At 44.1% G+C, this 23,321-nt stretch overlaps 1 protein-coding gene across 1 annotated transcript in view; it reads left to right on the forward strand.

Annotated features, from left to right (window-relative positions):
• The window catches only part of LOC137427761 (uncharacterized), a 142,751-nt gene that overhangs the window by 52,781 nt on the left and 66,649 nt on the right, over positions 1-23,321 (forward strand). Inside the window, exons 6-8 of the mRNA XM_078777267.1 lie at positions 4,184-4,243; positions 10,579-10,686; positions 22,785-22,895. Coding sequence (XP_078633393.1) covers positions 4,184-4,243; positions 10,579-10,686; positions 22,785-22,895 — 279 coding nt within the window. The remainder of the gene's footprint in view (positions 1-4,183; positions 4,244-10,578; positions 10,687-22,784; positions 22,896-23,321) is intronic.

Consider the following 23,321-nt stretch of genomic DNA (forward strand, 5'->3'; position numbering starts at 1 on the left):
CCTCCGCTGTTCTACTTTTAACTGTCTTGGAAGGAACCGGCATTCGTTTCACCTTTGGTCTGTACGTAGGCAAGAGATGGACCACCTTATGGTCTGATCGTCCGATCACAGGAGCACATTTCACCACGTAAGCAAGTTCAATGTTCACCGTAACATTTGTCTAACGTCCTGTTACCACAGGTAGCAACATTCACATACTGATCGAGCTGAGGGAGTTCCTGATCGAGGTCACATCGAATGAAATCCCCAAGAATCAGGATCGATTGATCCACTGAACGGACGCTCGCTCCATTATAACTTTCTGCGATTCGTTCCGATGCGCATTTAAAGTCCGTTACCGGTGCGTACAGGATCGGGAGGCGGGTTGAGCAGGGGGGAGGAGGAGCAGAGAGCGGGGGGGGGGGGGAGCTGGAGAGCGAGCGGGGGGGGGGGGGAGAGGGGAGCTGGAGAGCGAACGTGGGGGGGGGGGGGAGGGGAGCTGGAGAGCGAACGTGAGGGGAGCTGGAGAGCGAGCAGGGGGGAGAGGGGAGCTGAGGAGCGAACGTGGAGGGGGGGGGGAGGGGAGCTGGAGAGCGAACGTGAGGGGAGCTGGAGAGCGAGCAGGGGGGAGAGGGGAGCTGGAGAGCGAACGTGGGGGGGAGGGGAGCTGGAGAGCGAACGTGGGGGGAGAGGGGAGCTGGAGAGCGAACGTGGGGGGAGGGGGGAGCTGGAGAGCGAACGGGGGGGGGGAGGGGGGAGCTGAAGAGCGAACGTGGGGGAGGAGGGGGAGCTGGAGAGCGAACGTGGGGAGGAGGGGGGAGCTGGAGAGCGAACGGGGGAGGAGCGGGGAGCAGGAGAAGAGGGGAGCAGGACAGCAGGTAATCCTCTACATTCTACATGCTCAGACTCGGATATTGTTGCCAAAACTCCTATTTACATAAGATAAGGTGTCACCCTACCAGGTCCAGCAAGCGGTCTAATGTATAATGTACCCGAGGACTTGGAACACTTATAACTTGTACACATTTTTTTTCTTCAAAATTCCCATCAAAATTGCGAAAAAGGTCCATAAACATTTTAATATTGAATTTAGGACATACGAGTATCAATACAAAATCACAAAACTACATAATTATCTATGAGGTTGTGAATTTTTTTCCAATTTATCTTAATTTGGTAAATTGAAAATTAAACATATGGCCGAGTTGTTGAAGAGTATCTATGTACGAGCATAACCGCCAGGTTTCATGCTTGTATCACAATGTGAACGTCTGAACGATGCACCCTAATAATGGGTGCTTGTCGATTGGCGAAGAAGAAGAATAACCTTACACATTACATCGGTAACTGGTATCCATTGGTTACCAACAGTCCCATTCATTCGTTTTGGAGTACAAAGATGGCGGACAAGTGGCTTCAAAAAATGAGCTTCTCTGCCATCCAGTTAGTCGGGAGACCAGCGTGACCCAGATGGTGCCTTGTCGACTGTACGAGAGACATGGGGATCGATTGGATTGGTCTATCGGGAAACTATGCCGGTTAAACCATGAACACCCTCGACTCTGCAAAACGGTATTAAATTCGTTGAAGAAACGGAGCAAACGATATAAAGTTTACCGGAACTAGATGGTCCCCTCACTGCATGGTGTCATCAGTGAGTGGCGTATATAGAGCCTCGCTCCTCTGAAAACGCCATTAAACTTAAAATAAGAGGAAGAAGAAGCGGTTTGATGTTAATCTGAGTGAATCAGAGGAACGTTCATGCTTCCTTTGTATTCCCAGGTATCGAATCACGTGGTTCGGTGATTCAAGATATCGGGATCAAGTTCCTGTCCGAGAGAGGGTCGATGAGACCGGGAGGTGGAATCGAACGTGCTTTTGATTCGTGCTGAGGGTCATGAACCGAGACCCCCCGAGTTGCGCCAATGTTCTTCGGTCCTGGGATTCCAAGTCGGGCTCTGATGGAGGGAGCGGAGGGGATCTGCGGGTTCAGGATCCTGGACGTTCAGAACCTTCGTGATGGAGATGACGTCACGGACCTGGGACCAGGTACGGTGTCATATTTATTACATACGTGCGGAGCGGACGAAATATTATAGAGACTAGCAACCGTACCCGCCCTACGGGCAGGGCTTCAATTGGGAGGCCCAAATGAAAAGGCAAAATATCAGAAATTGAAGGCTTTTTTATTTTAAACGATTTATATAAACATCCGTTAAATCATATCACACGCAAATCATCAAAATCTAAACAGTATTTGTAGAATTTCAATAAAAGCCACATCACTGTTCATGTCGGTAAATATTATTCCATCGTGTTTGAAAAAAACTGGAAAATTGGAAAAATTGGGAAAAATTGGAAAAACAATATTGCCTATTTTACTCCAGGGGGTCCCAGGATTACCCACCCAAAATTTCGTTGCGATCGGTTCAGCCGTTTTTGCGGTACCTGGGAACAGACGGACAGACGGACAGACATTTGGTGAATTATAATAAGATGATCAGTTCTCTCAACGGCATCTATTTATTACATATGCGTGGAGTGATAAAAATTGAGAAAATAGGTGGTGGGGAGGGTAATGTGTGTGAGTGAGTGTGTGAGGGGCTGTTGATTCTGGGAGTGGAGACAATTTTGTTGTTGTAGTGTGTGTTCTCACTGGCCGAGTGTGGGGGTATGTACGCATCCAGGTGTAGCTGCTGCGTGTGGAGGCGTATGTGCCCCCTGCTGGCCCACCTTAGCTGACCGTATCGAGGTTGAAGGGCCGAAACGGGATGATGCTGAGGACCTCGACTGAGGACCTGGTCAGTAAGACACACTTGTGACCAGGTGTGTTTTGAAATTGTGTAATATATATATATTATATATTTCGTGTAATATATAATATAATATAATATAATATAATATATTTAATGCTACCTAAAAAAAAAAAAAAAAAAATTGACAATGGGCCCCGAAATGGCGGGTGGGGTGAAGAACACACCCATTTGTTACACACGGGCCTACAATAGGTTAGGTTAACTACAACACAGCAACTGTAGATGTATGAAGCTCAATTTCATCTTTTCAATTTTACGATCTAACAATCGATGAGAATGAAGTAAACTTTTTGTCCACGGGATTGTAACAAAAAAAGTTGATGTTTTTGTGTGGATATGATTAAAATGAGGTCGTGTATTAATTTTGTGATAATTTGATGATTAATGTAAACAGTACATTAATTTGGCCACACAGGGCTAGTGTTTAGAGGTCAACAAGTGGTATGGAGAGGAGGGGTGCGGGCGGGGGGTTTATTTATGTGAACATGAATTTAGAACCCACTCCGTATGGCTGCGTAAAATCTAACCCAAGTTGTCGACTCAGCTCTCCCGAGAGGTCGGTTGGTTCCACGAGTGACTGAGGGCGGATCAGTAGGAAAGACTGTGTGGAGACATGCTATAAGCGCATTTGGAATTTTAGATTTGGAGAGATTCGGGGAGACTGCATTGATTTGTAATTCAGAGATTTGGGGTGTTCGGGGAAATATTTTTTAGTGGTTATAGAGTCTCGGAATGTGACCATGGAGGAGGTAGTCAAGAGGAGAGGAGTTGCATCCAGCTTTCACAGTCAAATCCTCTGGTACCCCTGGTTTAAGTTGTGCATTCGGTATGGCTTTGGTTCAGCGATTATTCCATCACTCGATTAATCTGCGTTTCGACTTCACCGTTTTTTATGCTTCCGACACTATGCTCTCTCGTAGTGTGCCAGCCTGCGTACTTGTAGCTTCCTGAGGCCTTCTTCACTGTTTCTAGAAAATGGTTCTGCCATTGTGGCAGTTCGTGTGCCATGAACACTTGCATAGTTCTCATATTTGAGTCCAGTGCACTAGTCTGCACGTTGCCAACACCCCCAGGGTGTGTCCACTGAGCCAAAGACTCGCCATGTAGTGTAGGGGGTTCTGCTTGTATCTGAAAATGATCACCTCTCCTTCGATGTACTTTTCTCACCTCTCAATTCCCTGTCCCTCTACTCTCAACACCTTGAGCAGGACTAACTACTCGTTGTTCCCCAATAAGTTTGCTGATTTGTTGTTACTAGTTCGCTTCTTTTTTTTTTTAGCTCAAAAGCAAACCTTCCGAGAGATTTGAGAAACATGCTCCTGCTCGACGTGCGTGTGCGTGCGTTTTAGTTATTGCCTTTGTTTAAATCACATTGTGTTTCTCAGCAGAATCTTCCATTGTGGTGGTGAAGGTGGAACCCGAACTGACAAATGATTCTCCCTCACAAGGTAAGGATAGAAAAGAATAATATTCAAATTGAGGTAATGATGCTTGATGATGGGAATTGTGTGAAGAGTTTTTATTAAGTTTGGATTCCACAACATTGTCGTTTGTCCTTGTACTTTGTCCTTGTTTTCCTTGACTCACTTTCCCCAAGATTACTGGGGGTGGGGGGAGGAGGAAAGGGAGAGGGGAATTCTAGAAAATTTTCTGACATCTTAACTGAGTTAAACTGCCACGGACTCTCTGTTGGGACCATAATGGTCAGCAATGGCACCAAGTAGTGCCATGCCGATCGCTCGACATCGGGCATAAAATGGCCGCCTGGAAGCCTTCCCTCCTTCTGTGGCGAATCCGGAAATGGCTGGAAATTACTGGCATCACCTCTGTAATAAAATAATTTGAGTCGACATTAATTTTTGGTGGAGGTTAGGTGACCGGAAACTCTGAGTTTTTCATTTTTTTCGCCTGAGGATGTGGAAGCGAGATTGTCAGGTCAACTTTGAAACTGAGACAGAGTCCAAAATTCTTGACAAGTCTGGCCAAATGAAGCTTTTAACAAAGAATGGTGCAATATTATGTCTGTTATCCATTTGGTCGTGATTGCGTTCGCTACAAAAAGTGCAGAATCGCCGATTTTTAAATTGCATAAATGACTCCATGTTAATATGCCTCAAATTTTGTTTCATTTTTTTGGAAAAGAAAAGATCATGGTTTTGGATGGGGGACGGGCATGGTGGTGAACAGCTGTCTTGAAGACTTGGAAGGAAGAATGAGATTGAAGAGAATGTGGAAGTTTGTTCCACAGGAGGGAAAAGAGAGGAAGGAATGAGTGGAGGTGAGCAGTGATTCTGGATCTTGGAAGTTTCATGAGAATGTGGTTGGTGGTGGACTGCGTACACCCTGCAGAAACCTGGTGGTGGGGGTGGACAAAGCATAGAGGGTGCAAGACTAGAAAGGAGTTTGTAGAAGACAGAGAGCATCGACCTGTCCGATGGGAAATTGATAGGCCATAGACTCAGCTTTATCGACGGAGATTCCAATGATCTGAAGGCATTGGTTTTCACGGCGTCATGCTGAGCAAGGTGTGAGGCAGACACACCGATCCAAAGGGGAAAGCAGTACTCCCGCAAGCTGTGAATGAAGACCTTGAAGGTCGATAGGAGTTTAGGTGTGCCAAGAAAGGACTTTGCACCAAGTCTGCTACTGGCGTTAGAGCCCAACTTTGAAATGTGGTTTGCCCAAGAAAGATTATAGCTGATAGTGAGACCCAGGAGTTTGAATGACAGAACTTATTTGAGAGGATTGTTGAGAGAGTATATGGGGTGGGGGTTGCCAGACGTTCCTTTCGGAGAGAGATAGTGACAGTGTGACATTTGTCAGGATTGAAAGCCGTATTCCAAGTGTTTGACCAGCTTGAGATTTTGTCAAGGTCTGAAGAGAGGGAAGAGTCTATTGCCTGTCTATGTGAAGGATGAGGGTTGAACGCACCTATGTACATCCACATGTCACGGCAGAAGGTGGAGTCGTCAACAAGATGTGCAATATATTTGTGCAAATCATCAGCAAGATCTTTGGCTGAATTATTTTATAATGTCATCATATCAATTGGAATGACTGGGAATTGAAGCCAGAACCTTTCAATGATTGTTCTTTACACAGCAACTCCAGAACAAGATTTCCCAAGCAAAATAATTAATTTCTAAGGAGTTATTGTAAATTTGTTGTAAAAACTACTCTAACACCCTTATGAAGAGTCATTAACTCCGTATTTGGTGCTTCAAGATATTGGATGATTCGTTCTGCATCCTAATGACAGGAAGACAATCTGGAACTGATTGCAATTTGTCTGGAGATATTGGTCAGGTCATGGGAATGTCATTTTGATCCTGAGAAATCTAACCATCTCTTGTTGTGCTGGAACGATTGTCAAACGAACCGACATATGTTGAGTCTTGAGCCTCAAGATGTCACCATCAACAATGGCAAAGATGACCTAAACAGTCATCCGTAGATCCCACCTATGAAAATAAATTGAAATTGCAGTGGGATTTGTAGACCTGGAGAAGGCCAACGACACTGCCCCAAGAGAGATGGTGATGGTGACACTGAGATGGATGGGAGTGTCAGAGGTGGAAGGGATGTTCAAGGGGATGATGGGAAGAGTTTTTGTTGGTCCTGGGTTTTCGGAGATCAATTTGAATATTGGTTTGACGCAGGGAAGTGGTTTCAGCCCACTCCTGTTCATCATGGTGATGGAGCTGGTAAGCAGGAAGGTAAACATAAAGGGAGGTTTACAGGTGCATTCAATATCATTCCAAGTCATTCCTTGAAAAATCTTAACTTTTCACAGAATACAATCCTTCGGCTCCATTACAGAGTAGTGCTCTCCACTCGAGGCTGGTGCTCCACTTAACATTTGTCCCTTTTGGAATTCTGTTAAACTTTACACTCTCAAAATCCTCATCTCCCACAATGAGGCAGAAGCACATGACCTGTTGCACTCACATTGCAGATACGTTGAAGGGTATTTGCTTTGGAAAAAAACGATTTGCTGTCTCGCCTGTCTGTCTCCGTCTCACTTTGAGTCTGTGACCCTCGAGCATTCACCAAGAAGCGCACGTTCTTTCATTAACCGTCTTGTGGAAAAACTTCCTCAATCCATGCTTAGACCACCATCTTCATCGTTTCCTCCTTTTTTTTCCTTCATTTTGTGGAGCCACACTTCTGAGGCTGGTCAATTCCACCCTTCCAATCACGTGTTCAATTTGGTGATAGACGACCACCTGATGTCGTCTTCCATCCCTACCCGCAATATTTTCCTTCGCTATTAACGCTCAAAAAGAGAACCATGACAATTACAACGACATATTGGCAGGGTGCAGCCCGAAGTGGAGATCGGTTTCTGAGGTTTGGGACATGGAATGTAGGGACAATGACAGGGAGATCAGGAGAAGTGGTGGATGTATTGGTCAGAAGAAGAGTGGACATATGTTGTGTGCAAGAGACGAGATGGAAGGGAAGTGGTGTGAGAATGGTGAAGGGTAGGCAGGGACAGAAATACAAGTTTGTGTGGCAAGGGTGCCCGGAGGGCGTGAATGGTGTTGGTGTCCTGTTTTCTGAGGAGTTTGTAGACAGTGTGGTGCGTGTGACTAGAGTGAGTGATAGGTTGATGATGGTGAAAATGATGATTGGAAAGCTCTTGGTGAACGTCATCTCGGGATATGCTCTGCAGGTTGGTCGAAGCAATGAAGAGAAGGACAAGTTCTGGTGTGCAATAGAGAAGCTGATGGAAAACGTGAAAGATGAGGAAGTTGTTGTGGTGGGAGGAGACCTGAATGGACATGTGGGAAGGAGTATGGATGGTTTTGAGGGAGTTCATGGGGGTTACGGATATGGTGTGAGAAATGGAGAAGGTGAAAGGATTTTGGAGTTTGCTGATGGAGCTGATTTGTTGATTTGTAATACTCAGTTCCAGAAAGAGGATAATAAGCTTGTTACATACACGTCAGGTGGGTCGACGACAACCGTTGACTACCTGATGGTGCGTAGGCGAGATAGGGGGCACCTCCGGGACACAAAGGTGATCCTGGGGGAGGAGGCTGTTTCACAGCACCACTTGGTTGTCTGCGACATAAGGGTGAAAGGTGCGAGGAGAGCTCGGCGGGTGAAGTACCAACCGAGAATGAAGGTGTGGAGGTTGAAAGAGGTGACAGTAAGGGAGGCATTAAAAGAGAGGCTGAGTAGGGTAGAGGATGATGTGGTTGAGCTTGAAAGTGGTTGGATGTCAATGAAAGCTAGTCTGTTGGGAGCCGTTGGTGAGATATGTGGATGGACAAAAGGACCACCGAGGCACTCGGAAACATGGTGGGATGATGAAGTTGGAAAGAGGATTGACGAGAAGAGGAAGAAGTTCAAGGAGTGGCAGAAGGCGAAGGGTACGGGAGCAGAAACAGCAGAGCATGAAAGTTATAAGGCAGCCAGGAAGGCTGCAAAGAAAGAGGTAGCAAAGGCGCAGGAGGCATGTAGGAAAATGTTCGGAGAACGCTTGGATTCGGAAGAGGGTCAGAAAGCAGTATTCAGGATTGCAAAGCACATAGCGAAAGAGAGGTGTGATGTGATGGGGGTGAGTTGCTTGAAGGATGAAGTGGGACAAATCGTTGTCGACCCAGATGGATTTAAAGGAAGATGGAAAAGATATATGGAAATGCTGTTGAATACAGAGAATGAATGGGATGGCAACATCGAGAGTAACCCAGTTTTAGGACCGGCAGAGAAGATAACTGAGAAGGAAGTTGAGGAAGCGAAAAAGCAATGAAGAGTGGAAAAGCGGGAGGGCCGACGGCAGTTGTGGGAGATATGTTGAAGGCAGCAGGAAGTTGGGGTGTGAAGAGAATGACAGAGATCTGTAATCTGGTGGTGAAAGAAGGCCGCATTCCAGTGGATTGGGAACTGAGTACCCTCGTCCCTCTATACAAGGGGAAAGGTGACCCTCTGGAGTGTGGCTCGTACCGAGCGATAAAGTTGGAGCATGGAATGAAGGTATTGGAAAGGGTGTTGGAGAGGAGGATAAGGAAGAAAGTGAAGATCAACGAAATGCAGTTTGGATTTATGCCAGGAAGAGGAATGACAGATGCGCTTTTCATTGTGAGGCAGTTGCAGGAGAAGTACATGGAGAAGAGGAAGAAGTTGTTTTTTGGGTTTGTTGATCTGGAGAAAGCATTTGATAGGGTTCCACGCAAAGTATTGACATGGGCATAGAGGAAGTTAGGAGTGGAGGAATGGTTGATCAGAGTAGTGATGGCAATGTACAAAAGAGCGCGCACAGCTGTAAGGACGAAGGACGGGAACAGTGGTGAGTTTGAGGTGAAGGTGGGAGTGCATCAGGGGTCGGTACTTAGTCCACTACTATTTGTAGCTGTGATGGAGGTGCTGGCTCAGAACGTAAAGGAGGGTTTACCGTGGGAGTGCATCAGGGGTCGGTACTTAGTCCACTACTATTTGTAGCTGTGATGGAGGTGCTGGCTCAGAACGTAAAGGAGGGTTTACCGTGGGAGTTGTTGTATGCAGATGATCTGGTGTTGATTGCGGAAAGTATGGATGGACTGAAGGAAAAGATGAACAAGTGGAAGGAATGTATGGAGACAAAAGGTCTGAAGGTGAATATCGGAAAGACGAAGGTGATGGCAAGTGGTAAAGCATGTGGTGAAGTGGAAAGAACTGGGAAGTGGCCGTGTGCTGTGTGCAGGAAGGGTGTCGGAGTGAACTCCATTCAATGTACAATGTGCGCTGAGTGGGTTCATCAAAAATGTAGTGGTCTGAGAGGGTCATTTACCAGTGTGGCAGCTACATTCAAATGTAAGGTGTGCACAGAGGGAGCTGCAGATGGAGGAAATGTTGAGTTGGATCTTGGAGACGGCGTGAAGCTGGAAGGTGTGAAAACATTTTGCTACCTCGGAGACATGCTGAATGGAGAAGGTGGATCAGATTCGGCAACGGTTGCTCGAGTGAGATGTGCATGGAAGAAGCTTCGGGAACTGAGTGGCGTGCTGATGAGGAGGAGAGTGTCGCTGAAGCTGAAGGGAAAGGTGTATGCTGCATGTGTGAGAAGTGTTATGATTTATGGGAGCGAGACATGGGTAATGAACGTAGAGCAGCAACGAAGGCTGGAAAGGGTGGAAATGCGAATGGTTCGATGGATGTGCAGAGTATCGTTGAGAGAGAGGAAGACAAATGATGAATTGCGAAAGATGATGGGAATATTGCCTGTGATTGATGCTGTGAAGAGGAACAGGCTGAGATGGTTTGGTCATGTGTTGAGGAAGGATGAAAGTGACTGGTTGAGAAGAGTGATGGAAATTGATGTAGAAGGAAGTAGAGGACGGGGAAGACCGAGAAAGACTTGGCTAAAGATGGTGGAAGAAGAAATGCGGGCAAGGGGGTTAACAAGGAGAGATGCAGAAAATAGGGCAAAATGGAGAAGATTGTCATGGGGACCGCAAGGCTAACCCCCGCTCTAGCAGGGAAAATGGCCTTATAAATGCATGTTGTTGTTGTTGTATTAACGCAATGTAACCCAACAACGCTCTTACGTGCAGCTCGCAAGTTTCCTCCCCGCCCTCCTCTTCATTCTCTTGCTTGTTGCATCCACCTCCTGCCCCACTGCCAGTACGTTGCTTTATTTTTTTTGTTGTCTCTCCTTTTTCTTGCAGTGGCTGATATTTTGTTAACGATATGAAGAAAAGAAAAAAAAACAAAAAAAAGATCGTTAATGCTGACCGAGGCATATCATATATTCAGGAGTTAAAATGCTGTATTGCTCGAACATTGGCTTTTTCTGCAGGTGAAACGGGTCATGTTGAGGAGACATGGCTCCCGGATAACTCTCTTACAACTTCGAACACCGTACGTGTGAAGGAAGAGCCGAGTGAAGAGTCTGGCAATGCAAACGGTGAGCTCAAAGAGGCTTTTAAAATACAGAACTATTTTCCCTTAGATTTTCTGTTCCCACTTGCAGCTTTACTTGTTCACATTTGTATAGTCCACTACATATTGAGATAATTTAACTTTTGAAAAAGAACTAAGTTTGCTCTCAAAAGGTTTTTGCTTCGAAAGGCAAACAGAACTCGGAAGTGTCAAAGTTCATGGAGGTTGAAGAACTCTGAATGTACCAGTAAATAACTAAGGGAAGAGATGGTATTATATACAAACTACCTGTTTGTGATGGTAAAGTGATACTTGGAGGGATAAAGGATGTGGGGAATTAATGAGAGTAATGGGAGGACATGGGGTGAACGAGATGGTTACAGCTGCAAATCACAGAAAGAGAAGGCAAAACCAGAAACCCAGAAAAAAGTGTGATAGTGGATTACCTGCGATGGTGGTGACCTCCTGTCTTGAAGCCCTAGACGGAAGAATGACATTGAAGAGACTGAGGAAGGTGGTTCTACAGGTGGGGGGGGGGGGGGGGGGGGGGAGAGGAATGAATGAGTGGAAGGGAGCAGTGAGTCTGAATTTTGGGAGTTTCACCAGAAGGGAATTACTGGCAGACAATGCATTCCTACAGACACTTTCGGGAGGAGGGCGGGCGGGGGGGGGGGTGGAGGGTGGGTGGAGGGAGGTGGAGGTGGAGGTAGACAGAACATGGACAGATGATGGAAAGAGCAAGAATAGGTATGTGCTCTACCGAGTGCCATTCTAGTTACGGAAACTTCAATTATGTTTCACTTTTGTACCACTCTAAACATTCACAGGGTTAAAGTACTTGCAAAAGTAATTATGCCTTCCCACAAAATATGTTGATTGGCTTCAGGGTGACGTCTTCATGAAAGTGTAAGTTTACTGATTTGAAGTTGTTTAGAATGCATCCTCGTGTGTTGATGCTGCTTTTGAATTCCTGTGACAAATCTACTTCTTTTTTTTCTTCTTTTTTTTTCCTGACCAATCTCAGAGAGATGGACACCGACCTGCACGATGTTGTCCTTTAACAAGAATAGTTTCACATTCACTGAAAATTCCTTGCAGCAATGCAGGAAGAGTTATTGTTTGAGGTCTATGGATTGTAAACAGAAAGGTATTCATCCACAAGAACAAATTAAGATTCCCGCTTCTGAAAAGATACATAGGTGCACAGTGTGCAATCAAACATTTGATTGCATGTCAACGTATCGGAATCACCTGAGGACACATATTGGTGAAACGCCATACACGTGTCATGTTTGCAACGAATCATTTGTCCAGAACTCTTTCTACCGGGCACACATGAGGACACATCCTGGGGAAAAGCCATACAAGTGCCTTATCTGTAATAAATCATTCAAATGGAAGTCGTTGTTCCAGGCCCACATGAGGATTCATACTGGAGAGAAACCGTTTCAATGTCGTGTATGCAACAAATCATTTCGAAATAATGCCAAATGCCAAATACATGCGAGGACACACACTAGAGAGAAGCCGTACAAATGCATTATCTGCAATAAATCATTAAAATCAAAGGCAATATTACAGGTGCACATGAGGATTCATGATGGAGAGCAACAATATAAGTGCGCTTTGTGCACTAAGTCGTTTCGAAGGAAAGACAAATGTCAGAAACACTTGAGGATGCATACTGTCGAAAAGCTGTACAATTGCACAATGTGCAATAAATCATTCGGTAATAATACATATCGCCGGGTACACACGAGGACTCACACCGAGGAGAAGCAATACAAGTGCACAGTGTGCAGCAAATCATTCACGAGGAATGCACACTGCCAGGTATACATGAGGATTCGCCCTGGGGAGAAGCCGTATAAGTGCACCGTGTGCAGCAAATCATTCAGTAATATTACAGATTACCACGTACACATGAGGATTCATAGCGGGGAAGATTTACCGAAAAAGGAGGTGGAGATTTTGAATTCTGGGGGAACTGCCCCCCACCTTCTGAAACGCGCAAATGGAGACAACAACCAACGGAAAAAGCCGTATGAGTGCACCGTGTGCAGCAAACCATTCAGTAATATTACAAATTACCACGTACACATGAGGATTCATGCCGGGGAAGATTTACCGAAAAAGGAGGTGGAGATTTTGAGTTCTGGGGGAACTTCCTCACACCTCCTGAAACGCACACATGGAGATAACAACCAACGAAAAACGCTGTATAAGTGCACTCTGTGCAGAAAATCGTTTATTAATTACTCGACCTACAAGGTGCACATGAAGATTCATTTTGGAGAGAAGTCATTCCAGTGCAGCATCTGTAATAAATTATTCCGTACAAATTGGGTCTGTCAAAATCACAGAAGGACTCATACTGGTGAGAGGCCGTACAAGTGCGATGTGTGCAACAAATCATTCAGCAACATTTCAGGCCGCAAGATACATATGAGGACCCACACTGGGGAAAAGCCATACAAGTGCATTGTGTGTGGCAAACTGTTCATTGATTGTTCAACCTACAATCGACACAGGAAGATTCATACAGGGGAGAAGTCATTCAAGTGTATCGTCTGCAATAAGTTATTCCGCACTAATGCAAACTGTCAGAAACACATGAGGACCCATACTGGTGAGAAGCCGTACAAGTGCGATGTGTGCAATAAATCGTTCAGCAACATTTCAGGCCGCAGGACACATATGAGGACCCACACTGGGGAAAGGCCGTATAAGTGCACTTTTTGTAATAAGTCGTGCATTGACTTTACATCCCGTCAGGTACATATGAGAACCCACACTGGAGAGAGGCCATATAAATGCAGTGTGTGCAACATGTTATTCAGGAATAGTTCGCACCGCCAGGTACACATGAGGACCCATACCGGGGAGAAGCCATTCAAATGCACTGTATGCAGCAAGTCATTCACTAGGAATGCACACTGCCAGACACACATGAGGATTCACACAGGGGAAAAGCCGTACAAATGCAGTCTCTGTGATAAATCATTCAGCGAGAACTCATCTCTCCTGAAACACATGAGGACCCACACAAGGAATTGTTGCAGACCCACCCCAGGAGAGAGAGAACAATGTTAGCCGCTAACCCAGACCAGATGACCCGAACATAGACTGGAGGGATGAGGGTCGGCATGGTGAGGAGAAAGGCAAGGAAGAACAGCTCAACAGAGAAAAGGAGGAAGACTAAGATTATGATGAGCTGCGTGGGTTGAAAGAAGAGATGGTAAACAACCTTGAGGAGATGACATTGATACCGCTCAGGGAAAGACCACGAATAGAAAACAAGAAAATAGGCAAAAAAATACTTGATGAGAACCAACCAAGCGCTCAGAAAGCTGATTTGCGTTTCTGAGCACGATCTCTTTCATACTTTTTGTGAACTTTAAATAACAGGTGCGATGGCAATCATAACAAGCCAATTGGTCAAATGGAACAGAGGGAATAATAATCTGCCTTCTGCCAACTCTTCGCGGAGATACTGATGATTGTGGAACTATCTTTGAGAAAGAGATGCACAAAACAAACATCTTTGGATGAAGTGGGCTCTGTGGCTGCATCGCTTGACGCTTCCATTTTTGTTTGAATCTTGCTTTTACTCCGCCTCCAGTGCACGCGGCAAATTTGATTGGTTGAGACGGCATAACATTTTGCCCAAGAACTGCTAAACTGAAGGTTTTTGGAAGTGAGAACAAGGCGATTTGTGTTCTGCAGTGTTCAAATATGTAATTCAATTGAAAGAAAATAACAGTTTTAAATGCTATAGAAAAAAAAAAAAAAAACTTTTTAAAAGTTTACTGCTGTTAATGCACATCTTTTACACCACCCTATCTAACACATTGATTTAGTTCTTCGCGCTTGTTCTTTGTGTCCTTTATGACATCCCTAAAAACAGTAAGTTTCCTGTTTGGAATTATTTTCAATTCTGTTTGACTGTCGTACTGACCAACACAGAACCAATTGCATGCACGCTCAAGACGAGACGCTACAATTTGCCAAGTTCAGAGCCAAAGTACGGTACTGATAAACTGCAGGTTCGTGTTGCGATTCATGTTCCCATTTATGTCCTACAGTGTTTAAAATGTAAAATTCCATTGAAATTAAGTCATTCCTCAATCATAGACTGACATCTCTCAGACATGTAGAGTGAACCTATTGCTTCACCCTGCCCGTCTTCACCGGGTAATAACAGGAAAACAACACCGAAATAGAACAGCACTCGGTAGAGCACCTCCGCCAGGCTGAGGAGTTTACGTTTTCTATCCACTGACTGGCCGGATCTGGATTCGGACCTGAACCAAAATCGAATCGGCTTGGTCTTGTCACCTAACCAACTCGTCCACCAAGTTTCGTCATAACCATCCACAATTTTTTTTAAATATCATGTTATTTAGCGCTTTTCGTCCAATCTCTCAATGGTGAAGAATCAATAAAAAAATTAAATAACTTTCGTATCCGAATCCATATTCAGATGTTCACCAAAATGGAATTGATTCGATTTTGTCACACACCCAACCTGCCTACCATGTTTCGTCCAAATCCGTCTATAACTTTTTGAGATAACCTGCTATGTTATATGTCGGTTTTAGCCCTATCACTCAATGGTGAAGAATCACTTCAAAAAATTATCAGATCCAGATCCAGGAATTTCTTTCCTTTGTTGTAACCTTACAATTTTATCTTTCCTTTCCTTTGTAACATTCAAGCGTGAGCATGGAATATAAAGCATTGCAACCGGACTTAGTGCGCAGATACAAAAAGGAAAATACAGCATTGCTAATTGAGGTTTCTGTAACGGCGACTTTGGTCTAAATAATGATGGAATTAGCAAAATGATCAAGTACCTGAATCTGAAAAATGAAATCGAGAAAATCTGGAAGCCGAAGAGTGCTGACATTTTGCCAGTAATAGTTGGAGCAACGGGAATGATAAAGAAGAACCTCACTGAGATCTTAAAAACCATCCTGGGGAATATTCTCCAAACTACGATTGGAGGCTGTCCGAGGTTCAGTGACGATCCTGAAAAGAACCTTTGAAACAAATCTTCACAAACAATCAAATGAGACGTGATCCTTTCCTGAAATGGAGGTAGATACTTTGAATCATGGGAGGGCTCCGTTCCACCTTCTGAAACCTGCGAATGGAGATTACAACCAAAGGGAGAAGCTATATCGGTGCACTGTGTGCAGTAAATCATTTACTCAGCTTTTGACATTTCAGGTACATTTCAGAACCCATGTTAGGGAAACAACCCCATATTAGGATTGGTGTTCGTTCCTTTCACATTTCTTCAACCGTCCTTGTAGGCAAAGTCCTTCTGCTCCATCGATGTGTCAACTTCACCCATCGATCGTTCAGTTCTTCTCTGACTCTCGGTGTCTAGCTATAAATCCTCCCATGATGAAGCTGAGTGTCTAGGCCTGTTAATTTTGCATTGCAGGCTTGTTTGTGGCTTCTCTGTATTCTACCGCCTCATTTTTGGTCTTGCACCCTCTGTCCTCTTTTGGCGGTGTCCCTCGCAGGTTTCTGCAGGGCGCACATGGTCTGCCAGTAACCCTCTTGTAAAACTCCAAAATCCATGCTCATTGCTCACTGCTTATCTACACTCATTTTTTCATCTTTTCTCCCACCTGTGGAACCAACTTCCCCAGTATGTTCAGTCCCATTCTTCTCTCCAGGGCTTCAAGATGGCTGTTCCCCACTACCTCATGCCATTTCCCATCCATACTCATGATCTCTTATAGCTCAAATGGTCCCATTACTAAGCACTCCTTTCTTCCAGGTTATTGTGATTACCCATTACTAAGCACTCCCCCGCCCCCCTCTTTTTCACCTCTTTTCGTTTTAGTTGTGGATGGGTTTGTTCGCATAATCCACCATGTGCCATGTCACAATTGATATGTTGAAGCAAATAGCAACACTCGTGCAGTACAAGATTGAACATGGACGAATATAAAGTGATGGAAGTTATGATTAATCTGGTAAGATATAATGATAAGAGATTGAATCGAATACTGTAATTAGAATATATGCCAAAATCCAAAATTAAGGCTCACCTTCACTCTTTCATTCCTCTTTTCTCTCGCCTATGGAACAAACTCCCACGCTCTCTTAAATCCCACTCCTACCTCCAGGTATTCAAAACAGCTGTTCACCACCATCTCTTATCTTCCCCATCCAAAACCTTGATCTTTTCTACCCCCGTTAATACACCCCAAATCCACCTCTTTCAATCTCAGACTTCATTCCTGAAATTCCTGGTAGTGTCAATTTGTTTTATAATGTGTACCCCTTCCCCCGCTCCCCCCCCCCACCCCCTCTTAGCCCTCTCCCTTCCACAGATCTCCTGATGTCCCTGTTCTCTACTGTTGTTGTTCTTGTGTGCTTCCCTCTCTTGCTCTCACTCTCTCTCCCTATCTTGTCTCCCACTCCCTTTATTATGTTTTACTAGTAACGGTAACCGTCCTACGAGTGGGGCTTCAATTGGGAGGCCCAAATGAAAAGGCAAAATATCGGAAATTGAAGGCTTTTTTTATTTTAAACGATTCAAATAAACATCCGTTAAATCATATCACATGCAAATCATCAAAATCTAAACAGTATTTGTAGAATTTCAATAAAAGCCACATCACTGTTCATATCGGTAAATATTATTCCATTGCGTTTGGAAAAATTGGAAATTGGAAAATTGGGAAAACAATATAGCCTATTTTACTCAAGGGGGTCCCAGTATTACCCACCCAAAATTTAGTTGCGATCGGTTCAGCTGTTTTTGTGGTACCTGGGAACAGACAGACAGACAGACAGACAGACGGACGAACGGACAGACATTTGGTGAATTATAGTAATATGGGTCCGTTTATGTTTTTTGTGTTTAATGTGCTAGGTCTTACATGAACCTTGATCGTGTATACAAAAAAAACCACCGATTACCCAATCGGTTTCCGCTGGCAATGACCTCAGTTCATTTGGCCACTCGTCAATTGTATTCTGCGCAAACAGATCGTGTGCTGTGAAGGTCATGTGATGAGTGCTGTTGAGTGTCACGTGACCTTTGCCAGTCCAGACGAGGAACCTCCCAGAGTGACAGGTCCCACATGTGGAATAAATTGAAGGGAGGGAAGACCTCCGTAATTGTTGATCGGCGGTGCCTCCACTCTTTCCCAAACATATTCCTTTACTTTGCACTCGAAACACTTGCACTCTGTACTTTCTCACTACTCCCTCGCTGCTAAAGGTCTGGCCGGTCGTGTGCATATGAGAATACACTGCTGATTCCGGAATACACTCTGCGGCGCTCGGCCTATCATGCTGACTTGCACTCGACTGTTGTCTCCCCAATGTAATGATCCTTGCAGTCCACTTGATCGCATAATCCACCATGTGCCACGTTACATTTTCTTTCCTTGGGGGGCTGATCCTTTACGTGCACCAGTTATTGTTTCAGGTTGTTTTGGAGCTATAACAGGAGTTTTCGGTATTCTTGGATCTTTCTATTTGCATCGGAATTCTTGGATGAATATTTGTGTTAAATGTTTATATAGACATTCCCCCAAAAAAACAAAAATAATTGTTTGATTAAATCGTCAATCCAATGTCAAAACATGGTTTTCACACCTGTCTCCATTTTATTACCCATCAATCACACCTATTCCCACCTTTACTGTATTTATCAATCATGTTTTAACCTTCCTTTCATCCCCTTTTCCCAACTCCTCCAACTAGCATATCGGTTTAAATTCTCATTGAATTTTATTCCACATACCCAATTCTCATTCCACATACCCATTCTCGGTCTTCCACATATGCGGAATGAAAAAGTCCAAAACACGTTCACCTCATTAAGGTTGTAAAAGGAAAGAATGTTACAAAAATATACCTTCACCTGAAGGAGAATGGAAGAGAAGGTGAAATGTCAAAAGGATTGAAATTATTTTTGGAAGTTCCCATCTGTAAACCTCTTATTTTGAAATCACTTTTAATTTGTCGATTATTTGTGTTGTGTATTGTCGGCATGGAAAAATATTGGAAAAATAAAAATCTGCACCCGTTGTTCAGTTGTATCGTTTCATTATTGCTGTTCCTCCATCCTCAAACACTATTATTTTTGTATACAGTGTTGAGGCTCGTGGAAGGCCTACATCTCAAGATGTAACCAAACAAAATAACAGTTTAAAGAAGGGGTAGTGGTGGTGGAACACAATACCAGCAGGGTTGAAGGATAAGTAGAGGGAGACTTGGATAAACAAGGTGAGGACACAGCGGTTGAACAAGATGGAGACAGCCACAAACTCTCAATCACAGAAGTGGAAATGAAGAACAGGGTTGGCTTGGGGAGGTTTAATGGGGGAATAAAAGGTCATGGTTATGGAAGGTGGATGACCTGATCAGATGAGGAACAGTTGTCTTGAAGCATGGGAGGGAAGAGGGAGACTGGAGAGACTGAGGAAGTTGGTTCCACAGGTTGGAAAAAAAGAAAGAAAAAGAGGAATAATTGCGTAGAGGTGAGGAATGAGTCTGGATTTTGGGAGTTTCAGGAGAAGAGGATTGCTGGGAGACGGCGTGCACAGTGCAGAAACTTGGGGGGACAGAGCACGGAAAGGGAAGTGGGTGGAAGACCAGAAAGGAGGTGGAAGAAGCCGGAAACCACTAACCCGTCTGTGATGTGAAAGTGATAAGCCCATAGACTCAGTTTTATTGTGGGAGATTACAATAATCTTGTAGGCCTTGGTTTCCATGGCGTCAAGCTGAGCAAGATGGAGGTAGGAGAGCCAGCCCAAAGGGGAGAGCAATACTCCATCAAACTGCAGATGAAGGTCTTGGAGGTGGATAGGAGTTCAGGTGTGCCGAGGAAAGGCTTTGAAATGTATGATCGAGGGTGTAATTTGTCATTTTTCAATAAACCTACAAAACCTGGAACAATTAAATCATCTTGTAAGGAAGAATATTATCTGCTTGGTAGAGATAATGAGTATGTGAAGCACTCTCAGCAAACAACAAATAAATAATTTAATGTGAATAAAATCCATAACAGTTTTGCCATGGTATATATGATGAAGACACAAGTAGAAATAGTGTTCTACATCATAAGTAATGGGATACAAACCGATTTAGCAACAGGAAGATGTTGAGGTATTTTGTGTCAACATATTAAACTTTCATGTATTTCTGACATATAAATATTTCTTGAAACATCATTTTTTTCTGATACATAAACGGCAGGAATAAGGATTAAGCTTCAAGAAAATTATCATTTTGTGTTCAAGGATATCTGAAAGAAAAAGGAATTTTAATTTTATTTTACAAATACATGAATATCCAGGAATCCAGATGAATCTTGTGTTACTTAGGAAGGGGTTTAGGAGGGGAGGGATCCCTCGCTAGAATGCGGTAAGAATAGTATGGATCATGTGTTTGAGTCGGTTAGATTTACCCTTGTATTAGATATGTCATAAGTAAATCGTATGGTAAAATGTGCACCGATGAGCTGTAGTTGTAAACCATAAAGCAGAATGTGGTATGATTGTGTTGTGTAAAACCTTTACAGGCTAGGCAATGTGGAGGATTTGGGCACAAAATAATCCAGAAAGCGCTTTGTGCTGTAATGGGATGACCGGCGGTCTGCAAGCCATGGCGGCAAAGTTAGCTAGGAAGTGCTGGAGAGGGTCGGAACATTTTACAGGGGCTCCTCCTTGAGGGGCTGGGTGGAAAAGGGCAGCGCCACTCACTGGAAGAGGGCGGCCGATGACAGAACCAGAGGGCGGTCTCTGGCACTCCAAAGCCACGGACGTGCATGCACATGGCAGATTATGTTTGGATCTTTTTAGATAACATCTCTCTCTCTCTCTCTCTCTCTCTCCCCCTCTCTCTCTCTCTCTCTCTCTCTCTCTCTCGCTCTCTCTTTCGTCGCTCCCCACGGACTGTATTGGAGAGTCATGGAGACATCACTCCTCATCACCATCACCTTGTTTTCTGGCCTCCTTATTGCCATTCTCCCGCCCGAGCCTCACTGTGCACTGTACCACGGCCACCTGCACGATTCCAGCCCAAGACCACCACAATCTCTCACCACACTCAGCGGGACATTTCCAAAGGAGGAATTTACTCCTCCACATGGGTGCCAACCTATGGTGATTGTCCGTGCTCTATGCTTTTAAATGCTGAATGTCAAGCAAGGAAGCAGAATGTACCATTTGAAAGTATTTGGTATGACTCTGCCAGGGTTTAGATTTTGAAAATATATGTTGCAGCTTTCGGGTCGGCCAATTGCCCTGTCCGAATCCTGACGAAATGTGTCAAAGCGGTTGCAACGGCCGACTAATTTGATCGTTCTGAGTCGGATCACAGGCTTGTTTGCAATGCTACCAGACCAAGGGAACTATCGAGGCAGGAGATGTCACATTGGTGCCATTTGTCCTTTATACTAAAGGCGACCCAGCGAATCACCATACACCAACTTGCTCATCCTCGGCGCTAATCACCCGAACCCAATCTGCCCTTTAATGGGTGTGTATAATTAAACTAGCGATCGGAGCCGCTCAAATGCACCCGGATATCAAGTGGTTTTAAAATGTATTGGTACATGGGATGGGGATACAGAAGGAAGCAATACAGTGTAACAATTCATTCATAACCTAAATTTCTCAGGAAATGGACAAGAGATAGATGGCACAAGGAAGGAAATACTGCACGCCTTAACCAGCAGGATTCAGTAAGTTCCAAGCAGAAACACAGCTTGCCAGGGACAGTCTTGGGCCGTGACCGGAGCTGGCACAGACAGAGTGCGAGCGGCTTCTTGGGAGGGGTTGTTGCTGCCGGCTGTACTGCAAAAGCCCATTCTGTGAGGGAACTCCGCTGATGTGACTCGGCTAAGCTCCCTTCTCGAGTCGCACCGGTGGAACTTGGTCACGCCTTTTACAGAGTGGGCTCCTACCCAATTTGTGATGAACTTATCCTGTCCCCTCTCACCCGCTATTGTTGTATCGCCCGGGTTTGTGGGTGTGGTTAACCTCCTCCCCCCCCACCCCCCTCCCCAAAACCCTCTCCCAACCCATCACTCTTTGCATGCTTTGCTGTCATGGCGGCTTTTCCACCTCTCATGCTGCAGGCCTGTTGGGTGCTTTACAAGACCAAGAAAGACAGATTCCAAAAAGGGTATGAATGGAAAGTGGTTCTAGACACACTGGGGGAGGGAAAACAGCATTTTTATATACACAAAAGAACACACATTCTTTATCTCAATTAAAAATACCTCATACTTACGCTAAAACATGAAATATGGGAAGTAACTGCTGCGATACTATGCAAAATTACTCCCTAGAAGGCATTCCCACAACAATATATTTTACCGCCTCCCCTATGGTCTCTCCAGCTCCAGGATGCATATTCTTCCAGTAAGCCTTACATGGAAAAAATGAACCGATTAGATTTTGAAATCAAGAGGTCAAAGGTCAGAGTCTGTAATAGGTTTTTGTTACCGTGATAACTTAAGCACAGCTGAAGGGAACTAAATCAAACTTGGAACAAGTATATATAATTATCTAAACGGATAAAGATAAACGGATGAGGTCAAAGGTCAGAGGTCCCGTTCGGTTAAAAATATTTTGTTACCAGGATAACTTAAGAATGGCTGAAGGGATTCAAGTCAAACTTGGTACAGGTATGTATAAAGATGTATATTTGAACTCATTAGATTTTGGGATCAAGAGGTCAAAGTTAAGAGGTAATGTTAAGTAAAAAAAATCTGTTACCGAGCTAACTTGTGAACCATTAATGTGATTTTGACAAAACTTGGTATTAAGTATATATTATGATGCAAAGGTGAACTGACTGGATTTCAGCATCAAAGGTCAGAGGTCATGTCGGGTAAAAATGTGATGCTTGAGAACAGCTGAACGGATTTAAATAAAACTTTGTACCACAATGTACAATGATGTAATAATGTGGACGGAGTCATATCGGTCGATGTTGTGACGTTGAAGAGTGTGGTTCTGGTTTCTCTTGGAATTATGGCGGTGGGGAAAAAAAGGAAAAAGTGGAATTATGGCGGTGGGGTGTGCATTTATTGAAGAATTAAAATTCCGTGATGCTCTATCGTTGAATTTTGTGCAGGTGAAACTGGTCAAGTTGATGGGCGATGTCTTCATGATAACTCTCTTCCAACTTCAAACACAATCCACGTGAAAGAAGAACCGAGTGAAGAAGATTCTTGCAATGCAAATGGTGAGCTGAAAGGCTTGTTACGTATGTTCCTCATTCCACCTTATTCACATTTATTTAGTCCAGAACAAGTGAAGATCATTTCTGTTTTGAATAATCACGAATTTGGTCTCGATAGGATTTTGTTTGAAATGTCAAACCTCGGCATCAAAAAGACATGAGAGGTTTGATGAGAGCAGTTTTGGTTGTTGAGCGATCAATTTACTGTAAGGTGTAGGAATGGGATTTAGGAAGCAAAGACAATCCAAAAATATTTTCAGTTTATCTCAGGTTTATGGTTGTGTCATTTGTGGTAAGACATTGATCACCGTTAGCTCGTGATTCTTGCAACACAGATATTGCTTCAAATGCATATTGAATACAGCACCAGAAATCTCTATGGGGAAAAACTATTTTTCTGGTATTTGTTAAACAAATTATTTTCTTTGA

The sequence above is a fragment of the Myxine glutinosa genome, chromosome 5 (genome assembly GCF_964187855.1).
Source record: "Myxine glutinosa chromosome 5, kmMyxGlut1.1, whole genome shotgun sequence".
NCBI lineage: Eukaryota > Metazoa > Chordata > Myxini > Myxiniformes > Myxinidae > Myxine > Myxine glutinosa.